Source organism: Peromyscus eremicus, chromosome 3, assembly GCF_949786415.1.
Source record: "Peromyscus eremicus chromosome 3, PerEre_H2_v1, whole genome shotgun sequence".
Taxonomy (NCBI): domain Eukaryota; kingdom Metazoa; phylum Chordata; class Mammalia; order Rodentia; family Cricetidae; genus Peromyscus; species Peromyscus eremicus.
This window is the reverse complement of record NC_081418.1, coordinates 146,115,260-146,140,454: the sequence shown is the minus strand read 5'-3', so window position 1 is coordinate 146,140,454 and position 25,195 is coordinate 146,115,260. Positions and strand designations below refer to the sequence as shown.

The window sequence follows — 25,195 nt, the reverse complement described above, 5'->3', positions numbered from 1 at the left end:
GCCACATCTTCACAAGGGACAATCTGACCAATATGACCGCACTTGCCTGTGATTTGAATTTATAATCAGAATAACGAAGCAAACTTACATCATATACTTACTCATAAATTATAGTGTATGAGATGAATCACCAGAAGTGTTTAATCTAGACCTAAGAATAAGAAGCTATAGACAAAACAAATCTGTACTAAGAATAAGACGTTATAGACAAAACAAATCCGTACTAAGGCCATGCTGTAAAATTGCTAGTCAATACTCTTCAAAAAAGATCAGTTTATAGATAACACATGTTCTTGCTTCACATGTAGACCTGTGTTCTAATTTTCATATATGTTTTTATGTGGGAGTGATTGTGGGTAGAAATCAGGAAACTAGAAAGGGACCCATGAGATGAGGGGTGGGTGATAGAACCTGTGACCAGAAAGTGGAGTGGGTGGGGCAGGGGTGGAGGAAAGGAGTGGAATCAACCAAAAAAAAATTATGCCTGAAACACCACAAGAGTTCTTTTATTTGTTTTCTAATTAAAAACTATTTTCAAAATGCATTTTACAAAAGAAAACAACTGAGTAAAGGAATTCTTCAGTCTCAATGACACTGCCTAATAATGATCATCAAAAGGCTACACGTGCTCCTCATTTGGTTCCTCAGTCAGAACAAGACAGTTGTGGAGGTTATTCATAGGAAATTGACAGAATTTGAGTGTCGAGCTTATATTAAAAAATACTACTGTGGTGCTATATTTCATGGGTGGTTCTCTGCAGACTGCCTTCTTCATGGGAGAAACACACCAAAGTTAGAAGAAAATACCCTGTGCATTAGTGTTTGTGTGTGTGTATTTGTATGTGTGTATATGTGTGTAGGTGTGTGAAATGACTGTACATTGGTGAATGCATGTATGTATGTGCATATGTATGTGTGTGTCTGTTTATATGTATGTGGTATGTGTCTCTGTGTGTATGTCTGTGTGTCTGTATGTCCATATGTGTATTTGTCTGTGTCTGTGTATGGGGTGACTACCAATCCAATCCCTGAATTTCAGATTTTTCACTTTGATTCCTATGTACAAAACTCCTTGTCTGATGGGTTTTGTTTCTGAACATTAGATGTACTCAGACTATCAAAACTGCAATGTCACAATGACTTTCCTCTTGTGAGAGAGACTTACATGAACAACTCCTAAGGGTCACTAAAATTGTTGTTTAAGAAATACATATTCAGGGGCTGAGGGGTGGTTCAGCAGTTAGGAGCACTGGCTGCTCTTATTGAGAACTTGGGTTCAGTGTCTACCATTCACATGGTCCAAAAAAAACCAACCTGAGAAATGGCCAAAGCAAAGGAGGCCAAGTTGTTGAAAATCAGTGAGTCAACATGAAGGGCGTGAAGAGGTTCATTATTCAGTTGCCCAACCTTTCCATGGATTTGTTGGGGTTTTTTTTACTATTAAAATATAGGAACAATAAAACTAAAGGTGGATGGAGAAATGACTCAGCAGGTAAGAACTTGTTGCTCTTCTGGAGGACTTGAGATCAGTTCCCACCTGTAACTCCAGGCCCATAGGCTTCTGTGGGTACCTGCACACACACACACGTGCCATACACACCCAGACACACATTCATAAACATTAACAAAAATAAAAAATAAAGCAGGCAGTGGTGGTGCACACCTTTAATCCAGCACTCAGGAAGCAGAGGCAGGCAGATTTCTGAGTTCAAGGCCAGCCTGGTCTATGGAGCGAGTTCCAGGACAGCCAGGGCTCTGTAGAGAAATCGTGTCCCAAAAACAAACAAACAAATAAATAAATAAAATTTTTTGAAAAAGAAAACAGAAACAAAATTTATTTTTAATGTTTTTAATTCATGTGCCTACTTCAGCAATAATGAAACCCTGGTTTCACATACTCTTTTATAGATGCACAATATGAAATGTAGATAAATGTTACAAATTATGGCACAATCAAGACTTACAACAAAGTACTGCAGGAGTTAGAGAACATGGTTAAGGTTGATTATATTAAATGTCTATCCCTATTACAAAACAAGATTAGAGGCAATTGATGCTAGTCTTTAAACTGAGCTTTCCCTGATTCCTAATTTCTCTGCTCCTCTCCTACATAAAACCTTAGAAATTGTTTGAGTACATTGGAAACACAGAATTCTTTTTTTTTTTAAAAAGCCAATCAGATGATGAGGATTACAATTATCTTTACAGGTACAGTCTACTCTTTAGCAGCCTGTAAGCCATTGAAAAAGTAACTCCATAGCCAACGAAAAATGCCAAGCCCCTGTTTGGCTGAGGAAGGGGTGTCAAGTAGGCAATCGTGTGGTAGATCCGAGCACCGACAAAGATTCTGAAGTGCATGAGGGCTGTAGAGAGATCTGGACCACTCAGGGAATACAGAAGGCCGATACCGAGAAAGGGCACAATGTTTTCAAGATCGTTCAGGTGGGCTCTGTGAGAGATGATGGTATGAAGTTCAAAATCATTAGGAATGCATACATCCTTCCCTCTCTTCTAAGACAAAACACAATCTTAATGGATGCAAGGGTTGGATTGGGTTGGGTTGGGTTTCATTTGGTTACAGTCAAGGTTAGCTGAAGCTGGCCTGAAACTTACTATGTAACCAGACTCGCCTCAAATTCACAGTCCTTCTGCCTTTGCTTACAAGTGTTGCAATTATAGATATGAACCCACCACACCGAGTAATGCTAGAGAATCTTTACATTACAAAGGAATAGTCTTGATTTTCTTCCCAGCTGCCTCGCTTGCTTACTAACATGATTTTTATTTAGAACAGCACATTTCGAAAAACTTTTAGTTTATCTTGAGACAGTAGTTTACTGTTTCCAGAATACTAAAATGTCATCTATCTAGAAAAACACACACCATTTTTGCAAATATGAGATATCATTCTTTCAATTCAAGTTTCTTTTAATGAAAATATTTCTTCCCAAAGGAAAAAATTCTTTTATGGTCTTTCTCAAAACCCCTCCTTCACTTCTCCTTTACTTCAGAGTGGTTACATAGACATTCCTTCATATAAACCATCATCAAGTCTCATGCTCTTTCATATCCAGATAAAACCATCCCCCCCGGATATGTGTGAGATTTCAGACATTTTCTATTCAAACCACAGAAAGAACTAGCAAGGAAAGGGCAAAAGAACGGGTTTACACAGAAATGATTGGGGATGGGTGAAAGAGAAAGAAAGGGAATATGATTGCTAGAATCTCTCTGTGTACCCTCATTAGACGAAAACAGAAAACACTTTTCAGTCAGAATTTTCCCTCTTAGGCTTTTCTGACTTGGACTATGAAGAAAAGTATATCCATTATTGACCTGAAAAGTTTTAAGTGCATAATTCTAAATTGAGTGTCTTTTATTAAGCACAGAATTGGTAATCGCTTTCCAACCTTGACTAAAATTTGGTAGCATCAGCAGACTAGAAAGTTTGTGTGTGTCATGTTACTGTTTTGACATAAATGCACAGTGCCCTGTGGGTGGTATTTCCTTTCCCTACACTCCCGCTTTCCTTAAGAGCTCAAGACAAAATCCACAACAACATAAAGCCATAAAGAAGTCACCATAGACCTGGGGAAGACCTAGAAGTGTCCACCCCACTTCTCTTATGAAACAACCCAAGGGTACATATGGAAGGGTTGATGAGAAGGTACAGTAATAACATCTGCTGGGGAGGGGCCTGCCACCTTACTCCAGGGCTGATTGCTTTGGTCCTCTGAATCCTTCTGAAGACAACAGAAGTATCTTCACCTTTGTTCTTGTGCGCATTTGTGTGTGTATGTCCACATTACACAGTGTTCGTGCAGATGTGGATGCACAGGTAAATGCAGGTGCATGCGGAGTCCAAAGGAAAGCCTCGGGTATTTACTGCTTTTGAGAAATCATCCACTTATACTTTTATTTATTTCTTTATTTTAAGGCAAGGTGTCTCAGTGGCCTGGAACTCACAGGATTGGCTAGGCTGACTGGCCAGTGAGCCCCAGGGATCCACTTGTCTCTGCCTCCCCTGCGATGGGATGATGAGCTTGCTCCACCACTCCCAGCTCCTCTATGAACCTGCCAGGTTCACATGTCCAACCTTCCCACAAAGGCTCAAGAGACACTGTCACAGTCCATTCCCTCAGATCAGGCCCTCTGGTTTTCAGCATCTGCCTGACCTGGACAATAGTCACTCTGAGCATTTTAAATGAATTATCAAGCAGTGACCAACTATGAAAGGGGTGGAGGGCAGGGGGATCCAGCCATATATCCCTGATGCCCTCTGCTCAGACAGGGCTCTAAGCATACAGTGGGGTGACTAAATTCTCACAAGGAGTTTTCTCAAATTAACATAATTTCTCATCACTTTTTCTTCCTTCATGAAATCATTCAAAATGCCATAGGGACTTACTCCTTGTATCCCACCACCACATCACAGGCACAGACCACTGCTTTATGTAATTGTCTGATTACTACATGTATGTTGCTCTAATATCTTCTTGGAAAATCTTTGATGGCATCCCAAGGAAGGTAGACCATGATGTACATGTAAGAACCTTCTAGCAGCTACTCTGTTCATGAATTGAGGCCACAAAGGATATCATCTAGTTCAGCCTCTAACCCATAGCTGAGTTTCTTGATGGAATTCTCACTTGGGTCACTCAGGCTCCACAGAACACCCCGGGGTAAAGGGTGTTCTATACCCCTGAAGACAGTGTGTTATAGATTCCTGGAATTTCCCTAAAACTAAACTCAAGTTCTTCAGAATAACTCACTCTATTGTTCTAGCCTTCTTGATTACCTTTTGAGTTTCATTTATCTTGTAGTACTGAGTGTGAGTGGTCATGAATTCCTCTCAGAATATGGTGAAATTGTAGCTGGAGTTTTCCTGCCTGGCCCACAGTCAGGGCAAATCTCTTTCACCTGCCAGTCCCACAGCCTCTCAGACCCGACCAAGTAAACACAGAGACTTATGTTGCTTTCAAACAGTATGGCCTTGGCAGGCTTCTTGCTAACTGTTCTTATAGCTTAAATTAATCCATTTCCTTTAATCTATACCTTGCCACATGGCTCGTGGCTTACTGGCATCTTCACAAGCTGTTTCTCATCGTGGCGGCTGGCAGTGTCTCTCTGACTCAGCCTTCCACTTCCCAGCTTTATTCTCCTCCTTGCCCCGCCTATACTTCCTGCCTAGCCACTGGCCAATCAGTGTTTTATTGATTAATCAGCAACACATTTGCCATACATCCCACAGCACTTTCCCCCCCCCCCTTTTTTTTTTTTTTTTCAAAAAGGAAGGTTTTAACCTTAACAATTCCAGCTACATGAAATAGGATTAAGTAGATAAATCAGTATGTAAAGTGTTTTCTAATCAACCCTGGCTTGCGTCTGTTTGGAACTCAAGTTACTGACACTAAGTTACATTGCTTGCCATGCCAACACATGCTACTTTATGATTGTAGCTAACTGTCCTGTATGTACACGTATTAACTTTCTCAATATCTTCAAGGATAGCTTCCATCTTGTTTATAGCACCACCCATTCAACTATGGAAACAGCAACAGGTTTACAATTACAAGTTGAAATAAGGAGAAAGAAATTCTATGTTGAAAATAGAAAAAGGAAATTCTAAAAACTTCTTCCAAAATTTATTTCACATGGGTGCTATTAGTATTTCATTCGATGAGGCCAATCAATTCTCAAACATATGTCACTGGAAATGGGATCCTTGTCCTTCTGTAAAAGGTTGCCCATCGCTACACTGTAAGTTCAGCTTCTGATCACCAGAGGGCGCTGTGCACACTGGTGTTTTACCTCTCTAGACCCCTAGAACTAAGGTCAGTGGTATTAAATGTCAGTTACATTTATTTGTAGTCTGAGAAGAAAAACATCAAACTAGATTATAGATTTCTCCTCTAAAAGTACCCACATGAGTGTAAGGATGGCAGATGGGATAAATAATAAAGAGAATCTGATCTCTCAAAATAAAATGTTTTGGTTTTTTTTTTAAGTTTCCATAGAGGAGGCTTGCATGTTCCTGTCCATCTTGCTAATAATGCCACTGTAATGCTGTTAGTGTTTTCTAGTCCTAGTCTACTGTATGAGTAGAATGCCATGATTAGCATCAACCATGCAACTGCTTGTTGTTAAAGAGAAACTGAGAAGGAACAGATAAGCTTTAAAAGGTTTGATGTCCCCAAAGCGTCTGACGCACTGTTCTACTCTTCATTCTCTCCCATCATAACACTTGACACTGCTTGAGGTTTTCACTTTGATTCTTTTGTCCTGAAACTGTTTCTGATGTCACAACCTGTTTTCAAAGACTGGCTTACTTAAGAGGACTAAGTTACCCAGCACAAAACCTGCCGAAGCAGAAGCAAGTGTTTTAAGAATCTAGCACTCACTTCCTCTTCAGAAAAAAACACTCTTGCTTGAGAAATGTCTGTAGTGGACAGTGTAAATTCTCATGCACCTCAATTTCCTCAAGCCCATTTCTGTTCACAGTTTTTCAGTTGATTTATTGGGGGAATTGACAGAAGAGCTGACTTTACATCCAACATAACAAGATGCAAAATTTGGAAGCATGCATGAGTCTATGATGCCAGGCCAGGGTTCATCTTGAGCCCCTATACCTATCTCATGGCATGAGAGAATCTGTGGCTATCCCAGGAGGGCTGCCAGAACTTCCCAGAAAAGCAAGGAAGGGCAACATAAACATGATACAGAGAGTTGATCTGACATCCCATTTGCAGAAGGAAAACTCTTTGCTCTCAATTTCTATTTCATGACAGTTCACACCAAACTGAGGAAATCTATTCAAGTACTCATCACTTGACTATCTTTACTCTCCATCCCAGGATTACCAGGCTACTTGGTGCCTATAAAACTTCCCTGTGCTTCAGCTGCAACGTCACTGGCTGGGATATGACTGGAATTGTTCCATAGCTCAGATGAACATGACAAAATAGTAACTGGGAAGACAGCATGTAGCTCTGATATTCCATGTGTTACTAAAAAGGGAGCAACTATTACTTAAATTTGACATTGAATATCTGTATAAAATAATAGGACACCACATGACATTATGATGTCATAAGATTAAGAAAATGCTTTTAGACCTACAGTTCTAGGTGTTTTCGAAATAAAGCTGTGAGGATGGAATGTGGCTTCTCTCTCTAGTGTTCAATGTATTTGCAATATATTAAACATAACAGATACGAAGGAGATACAGAGATGAAGGAGTGCAGAGAGACAGAGACACAAAGAAGCAGAGGCATAAGGGAGAGACCTTAGTTCTCTGAAAAGTGTCAACTTTCATATTTTAATTCTTCTACAAAAGCATCTAGTCCTTTGACCCTTTGTGTGACGGACATCTCAATTTGGGAAAGAAGTGACATATTAACTGCCTGCATTTGGCCTCCTACCTAATATTATTTTAATGTGTCCCTAAGCCAAACCTGATCTCTTGACTGGACTCCTTGACCATGATTCTAGAGTGAGGAATTTCCAGAGACACTAGCTTACCTTCGCACTCGCTCCACCTTGTCGTCAGTCCGAAGAAACTTCTTGGCATTCTCCCCCTTGCCAAAGCTAGCGCAGTCTTCTGGGTTGGCGAAGACCTATTCCAAACACCAAAAAGAAGGAGAGGAAGAAGAAAACCACTTATGCATGCCAGGGCTAGGTATAGAGTTTGATGACAGAGCACAAGGCCCTATGCTCAACTAGCATCAACATTACAACAAAAACAAACTGAAACAATAGCATCTGAATTCCAAATACTGTGAAATGTGAGGGAGCAGTAGGAGTAGTCACCAATTTGCTAATGTGCACGTGTGTGTGTGTGTGTGTGTGTGTGTGTGTGTATGTGTATGTGTATGTGTGTGTGTGTGTGTGTGTGTGTGTGTGTGTGTGTTTGTACAGGTGCACATGTGAGCACAGGTGCATATATACATGGATGCATGTACGTGTGGAGGCCTTGGATATTCAAGTTTCATTTCAACTGGGAATTACTGTTAACCTTGTTTTTGAGATACCTCTTCTCTTAGTAGCCTAAAGCTTCCTGGAGTAGGCTAGGCTGGCTGCCAGTGAGCCTCAGGGATCCGCCAGTCTCCACCTCTCCACTGGTTATATTATAAGTGCAGACCACCGTATCTGTCATTCTTAATATAGATACAGTCGGGTCCTCATGCACCAGTAATCTGAATCTTAATAAAAGAAACACAGCATCCTGGTTGGCCCTTACAAAAAGAAATTGTTGACCAATAAATCAAACACAGGAAGGAGGAGAGAAAGCGTGTGCAGTTCAAGCCTGAATCTTTATCAACATGAAAACTTTTTAAAAATACCGTGAATGAAAACGTCAATACAGGCTAGGATATGAAAATCCTGAAAAGGGAACAGTGAGGTGACTCTGTAAGTAAAGGGGCACAGGCCTGACCAGCTGAGTCCATGCTCCAGAAACCACAGTAGGAGGAAAGAACTGACCCCCAAAAGATGACCTGAACACACACAGAAATATGAAATCTCTCTCTCTCTCTCTCTCTCTCTCTCTCTCTCTCTCTCTCTCTCTCTCTCTCTCTCTCTCATACACACACACATACAATGACACATTAAATAAGTAAAAAAAATAGTTAACAAGGAAGTAAAAACATAAAAGAGACATAATTCTCAGCCACAGCAGACCATCAACATAGTCCTCTGGCATCCTTTACATAGTGATGTTGATACACCTTCCCTCAAGTGTATCAACATTCCAGGTGCTCGGCTTTCAGCAAGTAATGCCTTTGCCTTCCAAGGCTGTCAGAAGAGGCAAGCAAGTGGTGAGGGATGGAAAAGCATACTGACTTCATAGGGATGTGGAAATGCCTTCCATTTCTCTTAAGGGCATAAACCCTCATGTTGACTAATACAGTAAAATATAAGCAGACGAGATGCATTCCAATAAGCAAAAAGGATGTGTTCTGGGGCATCTGTTCATGGATTCCTTCCTTTAATTACTATGCTGTTTGAAATGATTTCCCCCATCCCTTGAAACTTGAAATATGCATTTAAGATATATTTAAGTAGGCTTCACTATTTAATAATTTATAATAAAAAACACAGACTGTAAAAATAGTTTTTATTTTAGCTTGAAAATATCATAAATATTATAATATTTTTCTTAACCTATAAGCATTTATTACAAATAAAGATGTTAAGGAGAACTGCTAAGCAGAGATGTGACAGAGTCAGCTCCTGAGGCCAGGTCTCTTGGTCTTGCTCCTCATGGAGCCCTCTAAATGGGTGCCTGGACTGCACTGGATATCCAACATATGAATTTTAAATAAAGAAATAAACAAATCACAATAAAAAAATACCCAAAGTTGGGGCTTAAGCCAATCTGTATTAGAGGGGGTTGCTGGAAATTGAAGCCAGGGCCTTGTGTATTTCAAGCAAGCACTCCACCACTGGACTACATCTCCTGTCTCTCAAGGTGAGTTTTCATCTCAGCCCCATCCTTCCTTGGTATGCAAGGTCGAGCAAGCACCACTATTGACTGATATTTCTGACCTCACAAAATGCATAAGCTGAAGCCTAGTTCCCCAGGGTGATGGTGTGTGAAGGTGGGGCCTCTGTGGCATCATAAGGTCATGTGGATGGGCCCCTCATGAATGAGATCAGCACCTTTCTAGAAAGAAACAGGACAGATCCTCCACTCTCCTCTTTTTCTTTCATCTAACATGGCCACAAGGAGAGGATGGTCCCATGCAGATCAGGAATCTGCCCCTCAATAAGACATCAGATCTGGTATCTTGATCTTGGGCTTGCCACCCTGCAGAGCCATGAGGAATACACACTTGTTACCGAAGCCTCCTCTTCAGGGACACTCTGTACCACTGGACTACTCTGACTTCAGCAGCTACTTGCCCCCTCTCTCTCAGTTTCCCTCCTTGAGGAGACTTCATTTCACCTGAGACTGCTAACAATGCCATAAAATGATGAAGGGGTCCAGCACATATGAGAAGCAAAAGAAAGCTCAATTACACCACCAGCCCCCTGCTATGGGATTACTGTAGTAGAATATTATTTTACGGTGTTACTTTTGTTTATTTTGTATTTGTTTAACTCTGTGAAGCTGTGTTTCTTGTGCCTGTCTAAAACACCTGATGGCCTAATAAAGATCTGAACGGCCAATAGAAAGGCAAGAGAGGCCAGGCAGTGGTGGCGCACGCCTTTAATCCCAGCACTCGGGAGGCAGAGCCAGGCGGATCTCTGTGAGTTCGAGGCCAGCCTGGGCTACCAAGTGAGTTCCAGGAAAAGGCGCAAAGCTACACAGAGAAACCCTGTCTCGAAAAACCAAAAAAAAAAAAAAAAAAGGCAAGAGAAAGGATAGGTGGGGCTGGCAGGCAGAGAGGATATATAGAAGGAGAAATCTGGGGGGAAAGAAAAAGAAGAGTAGCCAGAGAAGGGGGACATCACGGGCCAGCCACCCAGCTATACAGCAAGCCATGGAGTAAGAGTAAGATTTACAGAAGAGAAAGAATAGGACAAGTTAAGCTGGCTAGAAACTAAGACAAGCTAAGGCCAGGCATTCATAATTTATTCATAATAATTATTCATAATTATTCATAATTCATATTCATAATAATCCATGTGTGATTTATTTGGAAGCTGGGTGTCGTGCCCCCAAGAAAGAGTAAAAACAAAACACAGCAGTTTGGCTTTCTAACATGGGCTCATATTTTCATCTAGAGCCTGAGAAAGCTGAACAACAAAAAGGGATACAGCTCCTTGCAGAGTTTCAGCCAGGCAGTTTCTGCCATCAGTGAGACCTTGAGCAGCTAGTACTTAAGTAGGAACAACAACACAACAAAAACTAAGTAAAAATACCTGCCAAGCATGGGCATTCCAGAACTCTAGGAAGACTGAATGCAGTTCTCAGTCACAAACCTCCGACCAGGATGCAAGCTTTAGGCTTGGCTCTCAGGACCTGAGAAGTGGATGGAGCCAGCCGAGAGCCTTGGAAGGATCCAGGTATATCTTAGCAGTTTAAAGTTTGCTTGTGCATTATTGTACAGGATTGTTCTAGCTATCCTGGGTTTTTTGTTTTTCCATATGAATTTGGGTATTGTTCTTTCCAGGTCTGTGAAGAATTACATTGGGATTTTGATAGGGATTTCATTGAATGTGTAGATTGCTTTTGGTTAAGAATGTCATTTTTACTGTTAATTCTACCTATCCATGAGCATGGGAGATCTTTCCATTTTCTGATATCTTTTTCAATTTCTTTCTTCAAAGATTTAAATTTCTTGTCATATAGGTCTTCCACTTGCTTAGTTAGAGTTACCCCAAGGTATTTTATATTATTTGTGTCCACTGTAAAGGGTGATGACTCTCTGATTTCTTTCTCGGCCTATTTGTCATTTGTATATAGGAAAGCTACTGATTTTTTTTTAGTTAATCTTGTACCCTGCCACATTACAGAAGGTGTTTATCAGCTGTAGGAGTTCCCTGGTAGAATTTTTGGGGTCACATTACCTATGGTGGGACACCTTGCACAGTTTTGATGCAGGGGGAGGGGCTTGGTCCTGTCTCAGCTGAATGTACCAGGCTTTGCTAACTCCCCATGGGAGGCCTTATTTTTTCTGAGGAGGGAATGGGGGGTGGGTTGGGGGGGAAATAATGGGGGAAGTAGGAGGAGGGAAGAGAGGGGATCTGTGGTTGGTAAATAAAATGAATAAAAGATTTCTTAATAAAAGATACCCCCACAATAGACTGCTGGCAATGGTCAAGAGACAGCCTGAACTGACCTACTCTGGTGACGGGATGGCCAAACACCCTAATTGTCGTGCTAGAAACCCCATCCAATGACTGAGGGATCTGGATGCAGAGATCCACAGGTAGGCCCCAGGTGGAGCTCTAGGAGTCCGATTAGTGAGAAAGAGGAGAGTTTATATGAGCGAGAATTGTTGAGACCAAGGTTGGATAAAGCACAGGGACAAATAGCCAAACGAATGGAAACACATGAACTATGAACCAATGGCTGAGGGGTCCCCAACTGGATCAGGCCCTCTGAATGGGTGAGACAGTTGATTGGCTTGATCTGTTCGGGAGGCATCAGGCAGTGGGACCAGGTCCTGTGCTCATTGCATGAGTCGGCTGTTTGAAACCTGGGGCCTATGCAGGGTCTCTTGGCTCGGCCTGGGAGGAGGGGACTGGACCTACCTGGACTGAGTCTACCAGGTTGATCTCAGTCCTCAGGGGAGGCTTTGCCCTGGAGGAGGTGGGAATGAGGGGTGGGCTGGGGGGAAGGGAAGGGGGGTGGGCTGGGGGAGAACAAGGGAATCCGTGGCTGATACGTAGAACTCAATTGTATTGTAAAATAAAATAAAATAAAATTTTAAAGTTTGCTCATGCAGTCAAAAAAGACTAGAGATATGCAGTAAAAGAGATCCAGATGGAAAAACCTCTAAACAAGTTACAGTTTGTTTAGCAATGTGCATAGGCTTAAAAAAACAAAAGCATACAGTTATACAAAAAGACTGAATAGCTTATAAAATAAAGTCTTTAAAGAGAGAGTAAAAGAAAGAAGCCACGTAAGATGGGAACTACACAGGTAGTCTGGATCCTGTATGTTATTGTGTTGATTTTGAATTTTTTGATTGTTGAAAAGCAAATGATAGCTGCAAAGAGACCTGGATTGAAATAGGGACTGTTGAAATAAGTCAGCCAATATACTTTAGGAATGCCTTAACTTCTAGAAAGTCAAAAATTATATTTGTCAAATGGAAATCAAAAATGCTTTGGAGTTTTGTTCCCACAGCAAAGGAGAGGCTGTGGATTCCTTCAGGGTTAATATGGATCAGGTTTGATCAGGTGAGACCTCCTGAATCTTGACAGGTGGTTATCTATCAACAAAGATTATAACTGGTCTTCCCAGGGCTTGGTCATTATCTCAAAATTTTCTCAGGGATCCCAAAGATACTTCATCCACAGACAGCAGGAAGCAGTCTAGAGAAAACTATGCCCACATTCCCAAGGGTGGGGGGGTATGGGTGGTTTTTGGTTATTTGGTGGGTTATGGATGTTTGTTATCATTTAGGGGAAATAGTTTATTGATACGAAGTTAAAGTTAGTTTTGTTACACTATATATATATATATATATATATATATGTTTCTACTCTTGTTTAAAGGATTTTTGTATGATAAAAATTTAAGGTTATTTTTGTTACAACATATTGTATATATGTATCTATTATTGCTTAAATTATTGTACCTATGCAGTTTATTTAAAAATGTAAGGTAAAATTTTAGTTTTTTGAAAGCTGTTATTATAAACTATATAGGATGCTGTGGGATGTCCTACATGTTGTGAATATATGTTGCTATGATTGATTGATAAATAAAACACTGATTGACCAGTAGCCAGGCAGGAAGTATAGGATAGGCGGGACAAACAGAGAAGAGAGGCTTGGAGGTGGAAGCTGGGAGGAGACGCCAGCCTGCCTTCCAGGGAGCAACATGTAAAGGCAACAGGTAAATCCATGGAACACGTGGCAACATATAGATTAACAGAAATGAGCTGAGTTAAGTGTAAGAGCTAGTTAGTGGTAGGCCTGAGCTAATGACTCAGCAGTTTAATTAATATAAGTTTCTGAGTGATTATTTTATAAGTGGGTGTGGAGTCCATGGTGCTGAGCAGGACTAGAGAAAACTCCAGCTACAATAGGATAAGCAGGAAACAGGTTAGTGGTTAATTATTTATAACAATCAAAATTGTAGATCTAAAATTTATCTCTATATGATCTGGAAAGCATACCTCTATATAAAATATACAGAGAGAGATATTTTAGCTAGACAGATAATCTTGAAACCTTCCAAAGACCTACAGAATATGGCATTTAAAATGTTTTGTTAACTTAGGGGTTTTCATGACAATGAGACACATCTGCTACTGGCAGCACCAATCTACCTCAGAGATGATGGGCATTGAAGAAACTCCTTACGGAGTTTGCTTTCATTGTGACAAGGTTAGCCACTGGACAAAGAAACTGCTCTTGTCCTTGACAGCTTGACTGTGTGCTGTGCAGACTGGCCAAGCAGGACCCATAGGAAAGTGACTGCTGAACTTTGCCAAAACAATGCAGGATGGTCCTTCAGTGTTCCTGCTTCATAGAAGAAACTGTCAGACATTCTGCAGGACACAGAGGAAAGTGACTATTGAACTTTGCCAAAACAAGGCAGGACAATCCAACATTCCTACTTCACAGAAAAGTCTACCAGATACTCTAGGCCTGTAGGTTGAAGATAGATGCTCCAACATTGCAGAGGAACTTTGGGTGACTGTTCAGGCAGCTAAATGTCTCCGTTAGATAATATTACATACTTCTGGGTCTTTGATGGAGTTGAAGACTAGATAGTTATAGTTGCAGTTTTTCTTAGTTATGATAGATAGTAAATTAGGTATAAAACTTTAGATTCATTAAGATTGGATAGATAATGCATTATTTTCTTTGAATATGCTAACTACAAATGGACTGAATATTGTAAATTAATTCTTAGTTGATAACTGCTTTTGTTGTGTGTAGTTTTATTATGTTAAAGTTAAAATCTTTGTTTTTTTTATTGAGACAAAAAAGGGGAAATGTAGTAGAATATTATTTTATGGTGTGTTATTTTTGTTTATGTTGCATTGGTTTAACTCTATGAAACTGTGTTACTGTTCCTGTCTAAAACACCTAATGGTCTAATAAAGATCTGAACGGCCAGTAGCAAGACAAGAGAAAGAACAGGTGGGGCTGGCAGACAGAGAGAATATATAGAAGGAGAAATCTGGGGGGAAAGAAAAAGAAGTAGCCAGAGAAGGAGGAGGACTCCAGGGGCCAGCCACCCAGCTACACAGCAAGCCACAGAGTAAGAGTTAAGATTTACAGAAGTAAGAGAATGGGAAAAGCCCAGAGGCAAAGGGTAGATGGAATAAGTTAGGAAAAGCTGGCTAGAAACTAAGCCAAGGTAAGGCCGGGTGTTCATAATTAAGAATAAGCCTCTGTGTGTGATTTATTTGGGAGCAGGGTAGTGGGCCCTCCAAAAGAGTAAAAACAAACAACAACAGATTACTATGAGCAAAACCTGAATACTTTGGAGATTTCATCTTTTATGAGAACTACAAAAGATGACACCCACAGAGAGACAACCAGCAGTGGGTTCATCATGAAAGCAAAAGTCTTGTGCCATGAGAAATACTGAGCGAGGCCCGAGCGCTTCAGACTCCACTCACCGCACAGCACAGCACAACCTGCTGCTGATTGTGCATTACTTAAGAAAAACAAAATAAAAGTAGAGAAGGCTGGTTTCCAGAATTCTAACCCTTAAAAGTGGGAAAATGTTGCCTCTGAACTCTTACCTTGTTGGTTAGCCTCTGGAATGCAGTTGCAGAGCTCATGAGCATCATCTTAGTAAGAATGATGGTTGCGTAGGAGGCAAAGGCCATCAACACTTCATTGTCCATGAGTTGCTTGAGGTCAGCCATTCTTTCGATCTTGGTCTCAATCTTTAAATGACTATGGAGAAGAGAAGAGGGAGACAGAAACACCCCAGGTAACTTGGGGATCACTTATTGTGCTGGTGCCACTGCACTGATCATATTGTTCTTTAAAAAATACACATCATGGACTGTTTACAAAGGAAATGATTACATCTTCACAAAATTTTCAAAATAAAAGCAATATATGGTGATTCACTCCTGTAATCCAACTGTTGCAAGACTAGGAAGAAGGACTGCTCTGAGTTTAAGGCCACCCTTGGCTATGCAGTAAGTTTCAAGTCAGCCTGAGCTACAAGGCAAACTCTTGTCTCAAATAGTTTAATTCATTAATTAAAAGCAAAAATATTTCCAGAATAAGCTGTATAATAATTTCTCTAGTTCTGGATCATTAAAGATGAAGATACCAAACAAATGCTAGAAGGAAGTGTAAGGGTTATTGGAGCATAAAAACAGTCAAAATGCCCCACCAATGGAATAAAATGCAGATATGCACCAGGAAGAACAAAGGATTCAATGAAGAGCACAGAGATTGTGGCAGGGTCTTCAGAAGCACCAAACTCCACCCACAGCAGGACTGCCATCTTACTGAGAAAGATTAAAATCTGATACCCATCCTAGGTTAGAAACCTAGCTCACTGTTCTCTATCACTTCAGTCCCATCCAAACTCTCAGGCACCCAAAATTTGAATTCAAATCCCACAGTGTGGTGGTATTGTGTTCCCCAAAATATTGTGCACGCTAATAAACTTATCTGGGGTCAGAGAACAGGACAGCCACAATATTAAACATAGAGGATAGGCAGTGGTAGTACACGCCTTTAATCCTAGCATTCCAGAGGCAGAAATTCCTCTGGATCTCTGTGAATTCAAGGCCACATTGGAAACAGCCAGGCATGGTGACACACGCCTTTAATCCCAAGAAGTGAGCCTTTAATCCCAGGGAGTGATGGCAGAAGGCAGAAAGGTATATAAGGCGTGAAGACCAGAAACTAGCAGTATTTGGCTGGTTAAGCTTTCAGGCTTTTGAGCAGCAGTTCAGCTGAGATTCATTCTGGATGAGGACTCAGAGGCATCCAATCTGAGGAAACAGGATCAGCTGAGGAATTGGCAAGGTGAGGTAGCTGTGGCTTGTTCTGTTTCTCTGATCTTCCAGCATTCACCCCAGTAACTGGCCTCAGGTTTGTTTTTATTAATAAGACCCTCTACGATTCATGCTACACCACAGTTTGGTTATTGACCTTGCTTGATGAATATAAGTTCTCTGAGACTTAATGCCTCCATCAATAAAATAGAAATATTAATAGTATCTAACACTAATTTGCTATCAGATTCAAATAAAAAAGCATTAGAAATGCATACAATAGTAACCAACTATGGCAGGGGAGGCCATCCATATTTTATTAGTTTATTCTTCATTTATTTGTTCATTTGGGGGGGACATGATTCTTAGGTTTCTTGGGCTGGCCTCTACCTGGCTATAAACAGACAATAACTTTGAACTCTTGATCCTCTCGTCTGTGCCTCCAAAGTACTGAAACTACAGGCTTGTACCGCAAAGCCTGGCTTAACAAACTTCACCATACCCTTGTCATCATAACAGCAGCCCAGGTGAAAGAAGAGAAGACACTGGAAAAATCCCAATACTATACCCACAAGCCCACAGCAAGGAGATTGCACGTGTGGAAAGAGGAGCCAGGGGAAGAGGACCAGAATTTCAGGACAGATCAGTTCATTTTACAATCTATATTCATATCCATCTAAAACGCTATCAAGAGGGCTGGGTGGTGGCAGCACATGTCTTTAATCTCAGCACTCAGGAGGCAGAGCCAGCGAGGCTAGCCTGGTCTACAGAGTGAGATCCAGAACAGGGACCAAAACTACACACAGAGAAACTGTGTCTCGAAAAGCTGAAAAAAAGCTGTCAAGAGGAAACTGTGGGCTGACAAGATGGCTCAACATGTAAGGGTGCTTGCTGCTGAACATGACAACCTGGATTCAGTCCCTGCAACCCTCATGGTGGAAGGAGAGGATCAACTCCTGAAAGTTGTCAAACACATGCATGCACACCAAGAGATGTGTGCAAGCACACACTTGGGCACACACTAAACAAACAAATAAAGTCAATAGTGAACTGAAGGATCCTGGAGTTAGAGGTATAACTGTGCTCAGGAGAAAAGACACAGGCAAGACAAATTTGACAGGAACTTGGGGTAAGGTTTAACATCTGAGTTCCTCACCTTTTCTGGTGGCCCTCTGACCCCTGACATCTGCCTTTATCCACTCCTTGTCGCATGCATCATCTCTCACACTCACCTTAGGCAGCCTCTCCATGATGTCCATTCCTGCCCTTAAACTCCTTCCTGTAGCTTCATAGCTTAGCCTCCAGAAGCTTTGTCCACTTGCCTATAGTCTACAAAGATACATCTATCTTTCTATTTGTTGCTAGTCAGACAGTTGTCTATGTGTTGCTGGGGAATGTAATAAAAACCATTTCCATTAACATTTAATTTGGTAAGACTTTGTTGTATGCAGCAATACCTCAGACTTTTCTGCAAAACTCTACATGATGTTTATGAGCATAATATTGTAATCTACTTCATAGAAACAGAATATGGGGGCTGGAGCACAAACCTAGGTCTCTGATGTCTCATCCCACAAGCTTGCACATTGTGCTGACTCCTTGGGGACACTCACTTCATTTGCCTTTCGACCTCTTGATTCTGTTTAATCCTAATTAAACTAAAAACTGGATGTCTACTTGCGGCTGACCCAAGTGGACAACACATCTCCCACCCCTTACGTTCTTTCTTCTGCCTGGTTATACCATGTGCTAGGTGCTTTGCTATTTTACTAATAATGAAACTGAAACTTCCTAAGAAAACTCTGAATTTTGTCTCCTTAAGGTAAAAATGTGTATCTTGTATGCAGAAACTACAGTCATCCCCACGGGTCCTGTGGTTTTAGGAGCTTCCTGTGGGTACCAGTTCCACAGATGTTCAAGTGTCTTCTACGGCATTGCCTATGCACACCTCCCACGCAGTTTCCAATACTTTAAATCATATGTGCTAAGTAGTTTTTATTGTGGACTTGACAAAACTGAAATTCACTGGGAAGAGGGAACCTCAGCTGAAAGATTGCCCCAACCAGATTGGCCTGTGGTCATGTCTACGAGGAACTGTAGAATGATGTCGGAGGGCCCAGCCCACTATAGGCAGCACCATCCCTAGGCAGGTAGGCCTGTGCTGAATAAGAAAGCTGAGAGAAGGAGCGGAGGGAGGGAGGGAGGGATGGAGAGAGAGAGAGAGAGAGAGAGAGAGAGAGAGAGAGAGAGAGAGAGAGTTCCTTTATGGTTTCTGCTTTAATTCCTGCGATGACATCCTTCAATGTTAGATTGAGACCTGGAAGTGTAAGCTTAATAAACCCTTTCCTTCCCAAATTGTTTTAGGTCAGAGTGTTTTATGACAGTGAAAGACTGAAGCTAGGACATCATCTCACCATCACTCACACCACATGCAAATAGCTATATACAGTACTGTTCAGAAATTAACGAGAAGGAAAACTTTTGTACACACTCATCACAGACACAATTTTTTCTGATATTTTTTATCTACAGTTGGATGAAATTCACGAAATAAAGGGTTCACTATACTGTAAATTGTTTTTAAATTCCACATATGACAGTAAATTAATCCACTACTATAAGTTCATGGTCTTGAAAGTATAGTGTGTTATCTCAGTGCAAGATAATACTTTCAGTAGTTTTAATGTATCTGCTATTGCTCTGGTATTGGGGGAATAAAAGTCATGGTAAAATGCCCTATCCTTCAGAGCTCTTGTAAAGTTAATTAGCTTAATAGAGAATCCCTATGGTCCATGCCTCGGAATAGAGATCTGAAGAAATACAACAAGAACTTTGATTTAAAAAAAAAAAGAAAAGAAAAAAAAAACTTAGGAAGTTTATCAAGTAGAAAATTCAGCTATCTAACAACCTTCAAAATAAAAGTCTCTGTGATCGTTTCCAGAACAAAACTTATTTACAGCCAGAACAAAAGTTCAGGAAGGTTCTGCTGGCGGTGGTTGTTTTTCTGTTCAGTGTGGTAGAGGAGAGAAAATCAGGAACCTTCCAGAACCGTCAGTGGGAAAATACAAAGGGGTCAGTCAGCAGGTGGAACGAAAGGGCCATGGAGGGTTTTTTGCACCTGCAAACAATACCCAAGAAGCTTACACAAGTGGAGTTGCTAGGGATGTGGGCAAACTCCTCGGGCCTGTGATTCTGGGAGACTGGCCAGTACCAAGTCCCTGCCATTGTACACCGAGGGCCCATGAACCTCCTCCCTCAGACATCTTCCACTTCCCAGGTACAGGGGGGCGTTGTGGGAATTGTGCCATTTGGTCCAGTGGCCAATTAAATGGAGTGGTTCGGCCAACGGGCATGGTCTCTCTGAAGATACTGACCCATTAAGAATCGGGGAGAGGTGTGGGGAAGGGTCATGTGCTCTCTAGGGCTGGTCAGAGCAGCCAGCGAGCAGCGGAGAAGCATGGCTTGCAGTTTGGTCTCCCGCTGTCCCTTGGGAATGAAGAGGCGGCAGCACAACTCCGTTCTATATTTGTAAGTGTGTTGTATTGATTTTCATCCTTTAATAAACCTGACCTGGTCCCAGACTTCCGTATCCCACCACAGGGAGGCCGTGTGATGGGGAGTAATGCTAAGAACATTAAGAAACAGGAAACACCGACAACGTGAAGGAAAGCAATATAACTCTGCATCTTTCTTCTTTTGTCATGAGCCTGCTACCTCTAACTGAAACCAGAATAATGGCAAGGCTCTGTAACGGTGAGATCAAGCCCACTGAAAGCTTGTTGTCAGGGAAGGTGTCCAGGAGGGTAGAAGTAGTAAATAAAGAGATAGGTAACGTGTTAGGTGAATGGAGTCTTCTAAAACTGCAGTGGGGAAAATTCAGGCTATTTGATTACAAGGTACATAAGATACATAATTACAAGGCTAGGATCTGCTGTAGTCATCCACTCATTTCACTATCCTTATCTTGGTTGGCATTATGCCCAGTCCCACGGTGTGGAGACAGCGATGCTGTGCCTGAGAGGACATAGGGAGGTTGAGTTCACACAGTCTCTAGAAGTAGCCTGGGGTCCAAGTAGATTTCAACAGACTGTTTCCTAGCTACAAATTAACCATACCTGTAAAACAGGATTTCTTATGTAGCCCCTGGTGGCCCTGAACTCCTGATCCTCCTGCCTCAACCTCTAAAGTGTGGGGATTACAAGTGTGCCCCACCACACCCTAAAGTAAATTAGTTACCAGTAAATCCTACCTCAGAGGATTCTTTTATGCGCTGATTGTGTAGTGCTTTAAGACTCACCAATGTGCCAGGCGGTGGTGGCGCACGCCTTTAACCCCAGCACTTGGGAGGCAGAGCCAGGTGGATCTCTGTGAGTTCAAGGCCAGCCTGGGCTACAGAGTGAGTTCCAGAAAGGCGCCAAAGCTGCACAGAGAAACCCTGTTTCAAAAAACCAACACACACACACACACACACACACACACACACACACACACAGACTCACCAGTGCCTTGTCAGCACCATGAGTGCTTGATAAAGACTCCTACTGTGACACTGTTCTCATCGCTAAGGATGTAATATAAGGGTTTTTTAAAGGTCTCACATACCAGACCTCCCTTTAAGACAGGTGTAGGACCTACCTCTACCTCGAGTGTTATGAAGGTGTTAAGCATTATTGAAACATTGCTAAACACAGTAAAAGTCATTACTAATTTTAGTAAGTCCTACTGTAAGCACTCCTTCTGATATTTATTTTCTTGTATGTTAGCAAATATGTTGGTGGATGGAGTAATTTAGCTCCTTAATTGGCAGCTGTTAGATGCTTCCCCGCCTTGTGCAGCACAAGACCATCAGTCAATCACCCAGATGACATACTGTCATGCTATTACCTGATTTGAATACTTTATGGACACTTCAAGGAAGCAACACAGCCACCACAGCTGCATGCTACCAATGCACATCTCTGGCTCCTCAAGGCCTCACTGCAGCCATCCCTGCACTGGGTGCTTGTTTGTCACAAGCCTTGGTGAATCTGGAAACCTCAAAGCCTTTTGCACGGATGAGAGAGGAGCAGTTTCTCTGGGGGCCCAACAGGACCTTAGCTAGTGAACACAGGCCTATGTTTGCATGTGAACTGCTGTGATTGGTGCAGATACAGCTTCTCATTTGCATGAGAGACTATGCCACAATTGGTGCAAACACAGTCCTTCATTTACATGAATGTCTGCTGTGATGGATGCCAAGATTCTCTTTCTAGATTGCGTTGTAGAGACACCTTCCTGGTACGATAGCATCAAAAGCCTTTTCTTGAACGGCCTTTTACTGTCTACCTTGTATGTGTGTGGTCTTTTGAGACACAGTCTCACAGTGTAGCCCAAATTAGCCTCAAACTCAACTCACTACACTCCTATCTCTGCCTCCCATACAGGTACTACAAGCCTGTATCGTCACACTCAGCCTCTTGACTATTCATGCTGTTGTTCATCATTGGCATAGTGGGCCTGCTTGATAAGCCAAGGGAAGACCACCAAGTCCCAAGGCAGCAGGGACCATGGTAATAACCATGAGAGGCAGCTGGGGAAGAAACAGCGTGGAGCAGAGATGACAAGGACAATTAGGGCCAAAGGCAGAAACTCTGGATCCTGATCCCAGAAAGACTTTTCAGGAGCTGCTAAATATCTAGACTCCCAACCCCAAGCCCAGGAGCTAGAACACTGGCCACTGTCAAGGCTGAGAATCCCACTGCCCTAGAGCTGAGAGCTACACACCTGTCACCTTGGGTCGAAGAAGACCAGAACGTGAGACCCCTAGAAGAACTGCAACACTATACTACCTTCCACTGCTTGCTCAGTTTGCTATCACCTACCTCACTGCTGCCTGAAGCAGAGAAAGACAAAAGCTACCAGTCGCCAAGCCCGGAGATATGGATGGTTGGACCTTTAACCCAAGAGTCTAAAACTGTGGGACTCTGCTTTTCAAAATGTTTGTAGTAGTATGCCTCTAGGTCTACTAGTCCAGCCTCTAAGCCCAGCTCCCCTCCAGGGACTGCCAGAACTACACAAGGTTCTCTTCACCTACCCAGGATTCTTGTCAAGAGAGAGCAAAGGGACACCGGTCAGTTGATTGGAAACAGCTTGGGATAAAAGACTCCAGCATAGCAACGATTTTTTGTCTACTTTAGGGTAGTAATAAAGCCAGGTGGTACAGTGGAGGCATCAGTCTGGAGCCCGCTTTCCTCAACCTGTAATTCCTGGGCTCTCTACTGTATTAGGAATTGTGAAGAAACTGTGGCCTCCTGGAGGATTTCCTTTACCTCCCGTCGCCATGTTTCACCCTAGTACAGGATCTCACAAACAAGATGCTATCTCTGGTTGAGGAGCACTCCTCTTTCTCTTCATGGGCCCTTGGCCAAGAAGAACAAAGTTCCTTTCTTCTCAAAACTACTTGGCCTTGCTGCATCAGAATTGTGAAACACAGAAAATCTGGGCACATAGCCACAAGGCCGTGACTCGTCAATTTTGAACCTACTGAGAGCTGTAAACACTTATAGAGGAATAACAGGAAAGAGGACGCTACAGCCATGCTGCTGCTTGTCGGCTCTACAATGTCCTAAAGGGATTGAGATGGCTGAAGCCCCAGCTTGCTGAGAGGCCTCACTGAAGGAAAATTTAAGATCCCAAATGATGGTAGCTTACAGGGGAGGGTGAGATGGGGAGGGATTACTATGTGAGAGGGTAGGTATGGGGTGGGATATGGGGGGAAGAGTGGATGCTGGAGAGAGGTTGACACAGGAAGAAATGGATATGGGATTGGATTTGGGAGTAGACAAGAAGGAGGAGTGGGTCTGAAAGGCAGAGGTAGGTTAGGGGATAACTAATGAAATAGATATGGAGGAGGATATGAGGGAGGGATGGCTATGGGGAATCATATGTTTCTTGGAGACCATGGGGAGTCAGGTGTTCTTTGGAGACCATGCTGACTTTCCTCTCAAGCTTCATGGATTAACAAAGAAAGAAAAAAATGGCTTCCTAAAAATACTTGTCTGTCACAGAGTAATACTCAAGTCAGGACCAAATTTGTCATTTTTTGAAATAGCCAAATATTGTCGGCACACATCTGTCATCTTGATTTGAAAACTGCCAAGGACAACGGAAGCAATACTGGGCAAACTCACTGGAGGAGGCACTTCTTGGAAAGCAAAAAGTGCCTCCAGCATGGGTCCTGAACACTCCAGGCTTGAAGACCCTTAGCTGGGATCCTTTCTTACAAAGCAGCTTAGTTGGCATCCTCCCGGCATAGCACTTGGAAGAAAAGCAGGAAGAAGAGGAAAATGCATGTAATCGGATTCCCAGGAACACCTGGGACTGAGCGGAGAAGCAAGGAGACTTGTCGACTCAGGCACTTCCCCTAGAGCCTCAGTCCAGCCATAGCAACACAGGCTGGACCCCAAAGCAGAACCCCCTTGTCCTCCCCTTATTCTCCAGGCTGGAGTGGAGAGGGGGAGAGTGGCACCCGGGAGAAGCCCTGCAAAGGCCGCACCCTCAGCTCTCTGGTCATCTGGTCATCTGCCTACAGTACCGTGATAGCTTTATCTACCAAGTCTTTCTACCAAGTCTTCCCACATCAGCTGACATCGAAATTATCATGTCAGAGACTTTTCGACGTTTCTCTGGCCTACCAAAAGTGAATCTAGAAAAGCAAACAGCCTTCCAACAATTGCAAAGGCCCTCATGCCGGAATCACCAGAAACACTGAAGGGCCGTATACACTAGGAACGGGCTGGAGTTGCTCAAACCACAGTGACTTCTCATCTTGCTACAACTTGCATGTACTTTTTCCTCTCCTCAAGACCAAGGGACCCTTTCAACAAGGGGGTGCGATTTGGGCTTGAGGAAGTAAGAAAACGATTTCTTAAACATGAAAAGACATATGCTTCCAAGTTTCTTCTTGGAGTTTGAGAAACAGAAACTTAATGCAGGAAGAGAAAGGCACAATTCTCTTTCAGAGCAGGCCACTAAAAGGGACATTGAAGCAGTGGAAGGGAACAAAGACTTCAGACAGCCCAGCCACCCTCTTGCCTTACACTGGCCACCCACCGACCCCTGGCACCCACCACCCTCCCCTGGCCTGCAAGCAGTACCGCGGCTGCGCAGCACCCCTGCTGTGCACCCACCTGAGTCCCTGGAGAAGCTCCGCAAGCTGTAGGACCAAGCTGGCACTCCTCGGGACTTTTCACCCAGAGGACCGGAGCTGGCACCGCCCTCTTTGTGGCTTTCTTTTAATTACCCGCCTCCTGAGCTCGCCAAGCCCCGCCCCCAATCAACCGCGGTCCTGCAGCTACCGCCCACCCGGAAGAAGCCAGATTCAGCTCTGCTGCAGGTGAGGACCACTCTCTGCCAGGGACCTCTGCAGTTCTGTCCAGGCTTCAGGGTAGGAGAACAAGAAAGGCTGCTAAGTTTTATGTCGCTGAGGAAAAAAAAAAAAAAAGACCTTAGTGTTGAATTGGAAAACTAAAAAAAAAAATCTTTTTGGAACATTGAAGTCTCTCTTGGGGGAGAGGTTTTATTGCTGTGACAACCTTGTCCCTTCTTCAGGGTGC

At 42.5% G+C, this 25,195-nt stretch overlaps 1 protein-coding gene across 1 annotated transcript; it reads right to left on the bottom strand.

Annotated features, from left to right (window-relative positions):
* Positions 1–1,833: 1,833 nt before the first annotated feature.
* Positions 1,834–24,894, bottom strand: Mgst1 (microsomal glutathione S-transferase 1). The gene is made up of 4 exons (XM_059258728.1): positions 24,770–24,894; positions 15,381–15,537; positions 7,522–7,616; positions 1,834–2,449 (listed from the first exon to the last, which is right to left on the bottom strand). Exons 2-4 carry the CDS (start codon positions 15,504–15,506, stop codon positions 2,203–2,205), a joined length of 468 nt encoding a protein of 155 aa, XP_059114711.1. The 5' UTR covers positions 15,507–15,537; positions 24,770–24,894; the 3' UTR covers positions 1,834–2,202.
* Between the last annotated feature and the right edge of the window lie 301 nt (positions 24,895–25,195).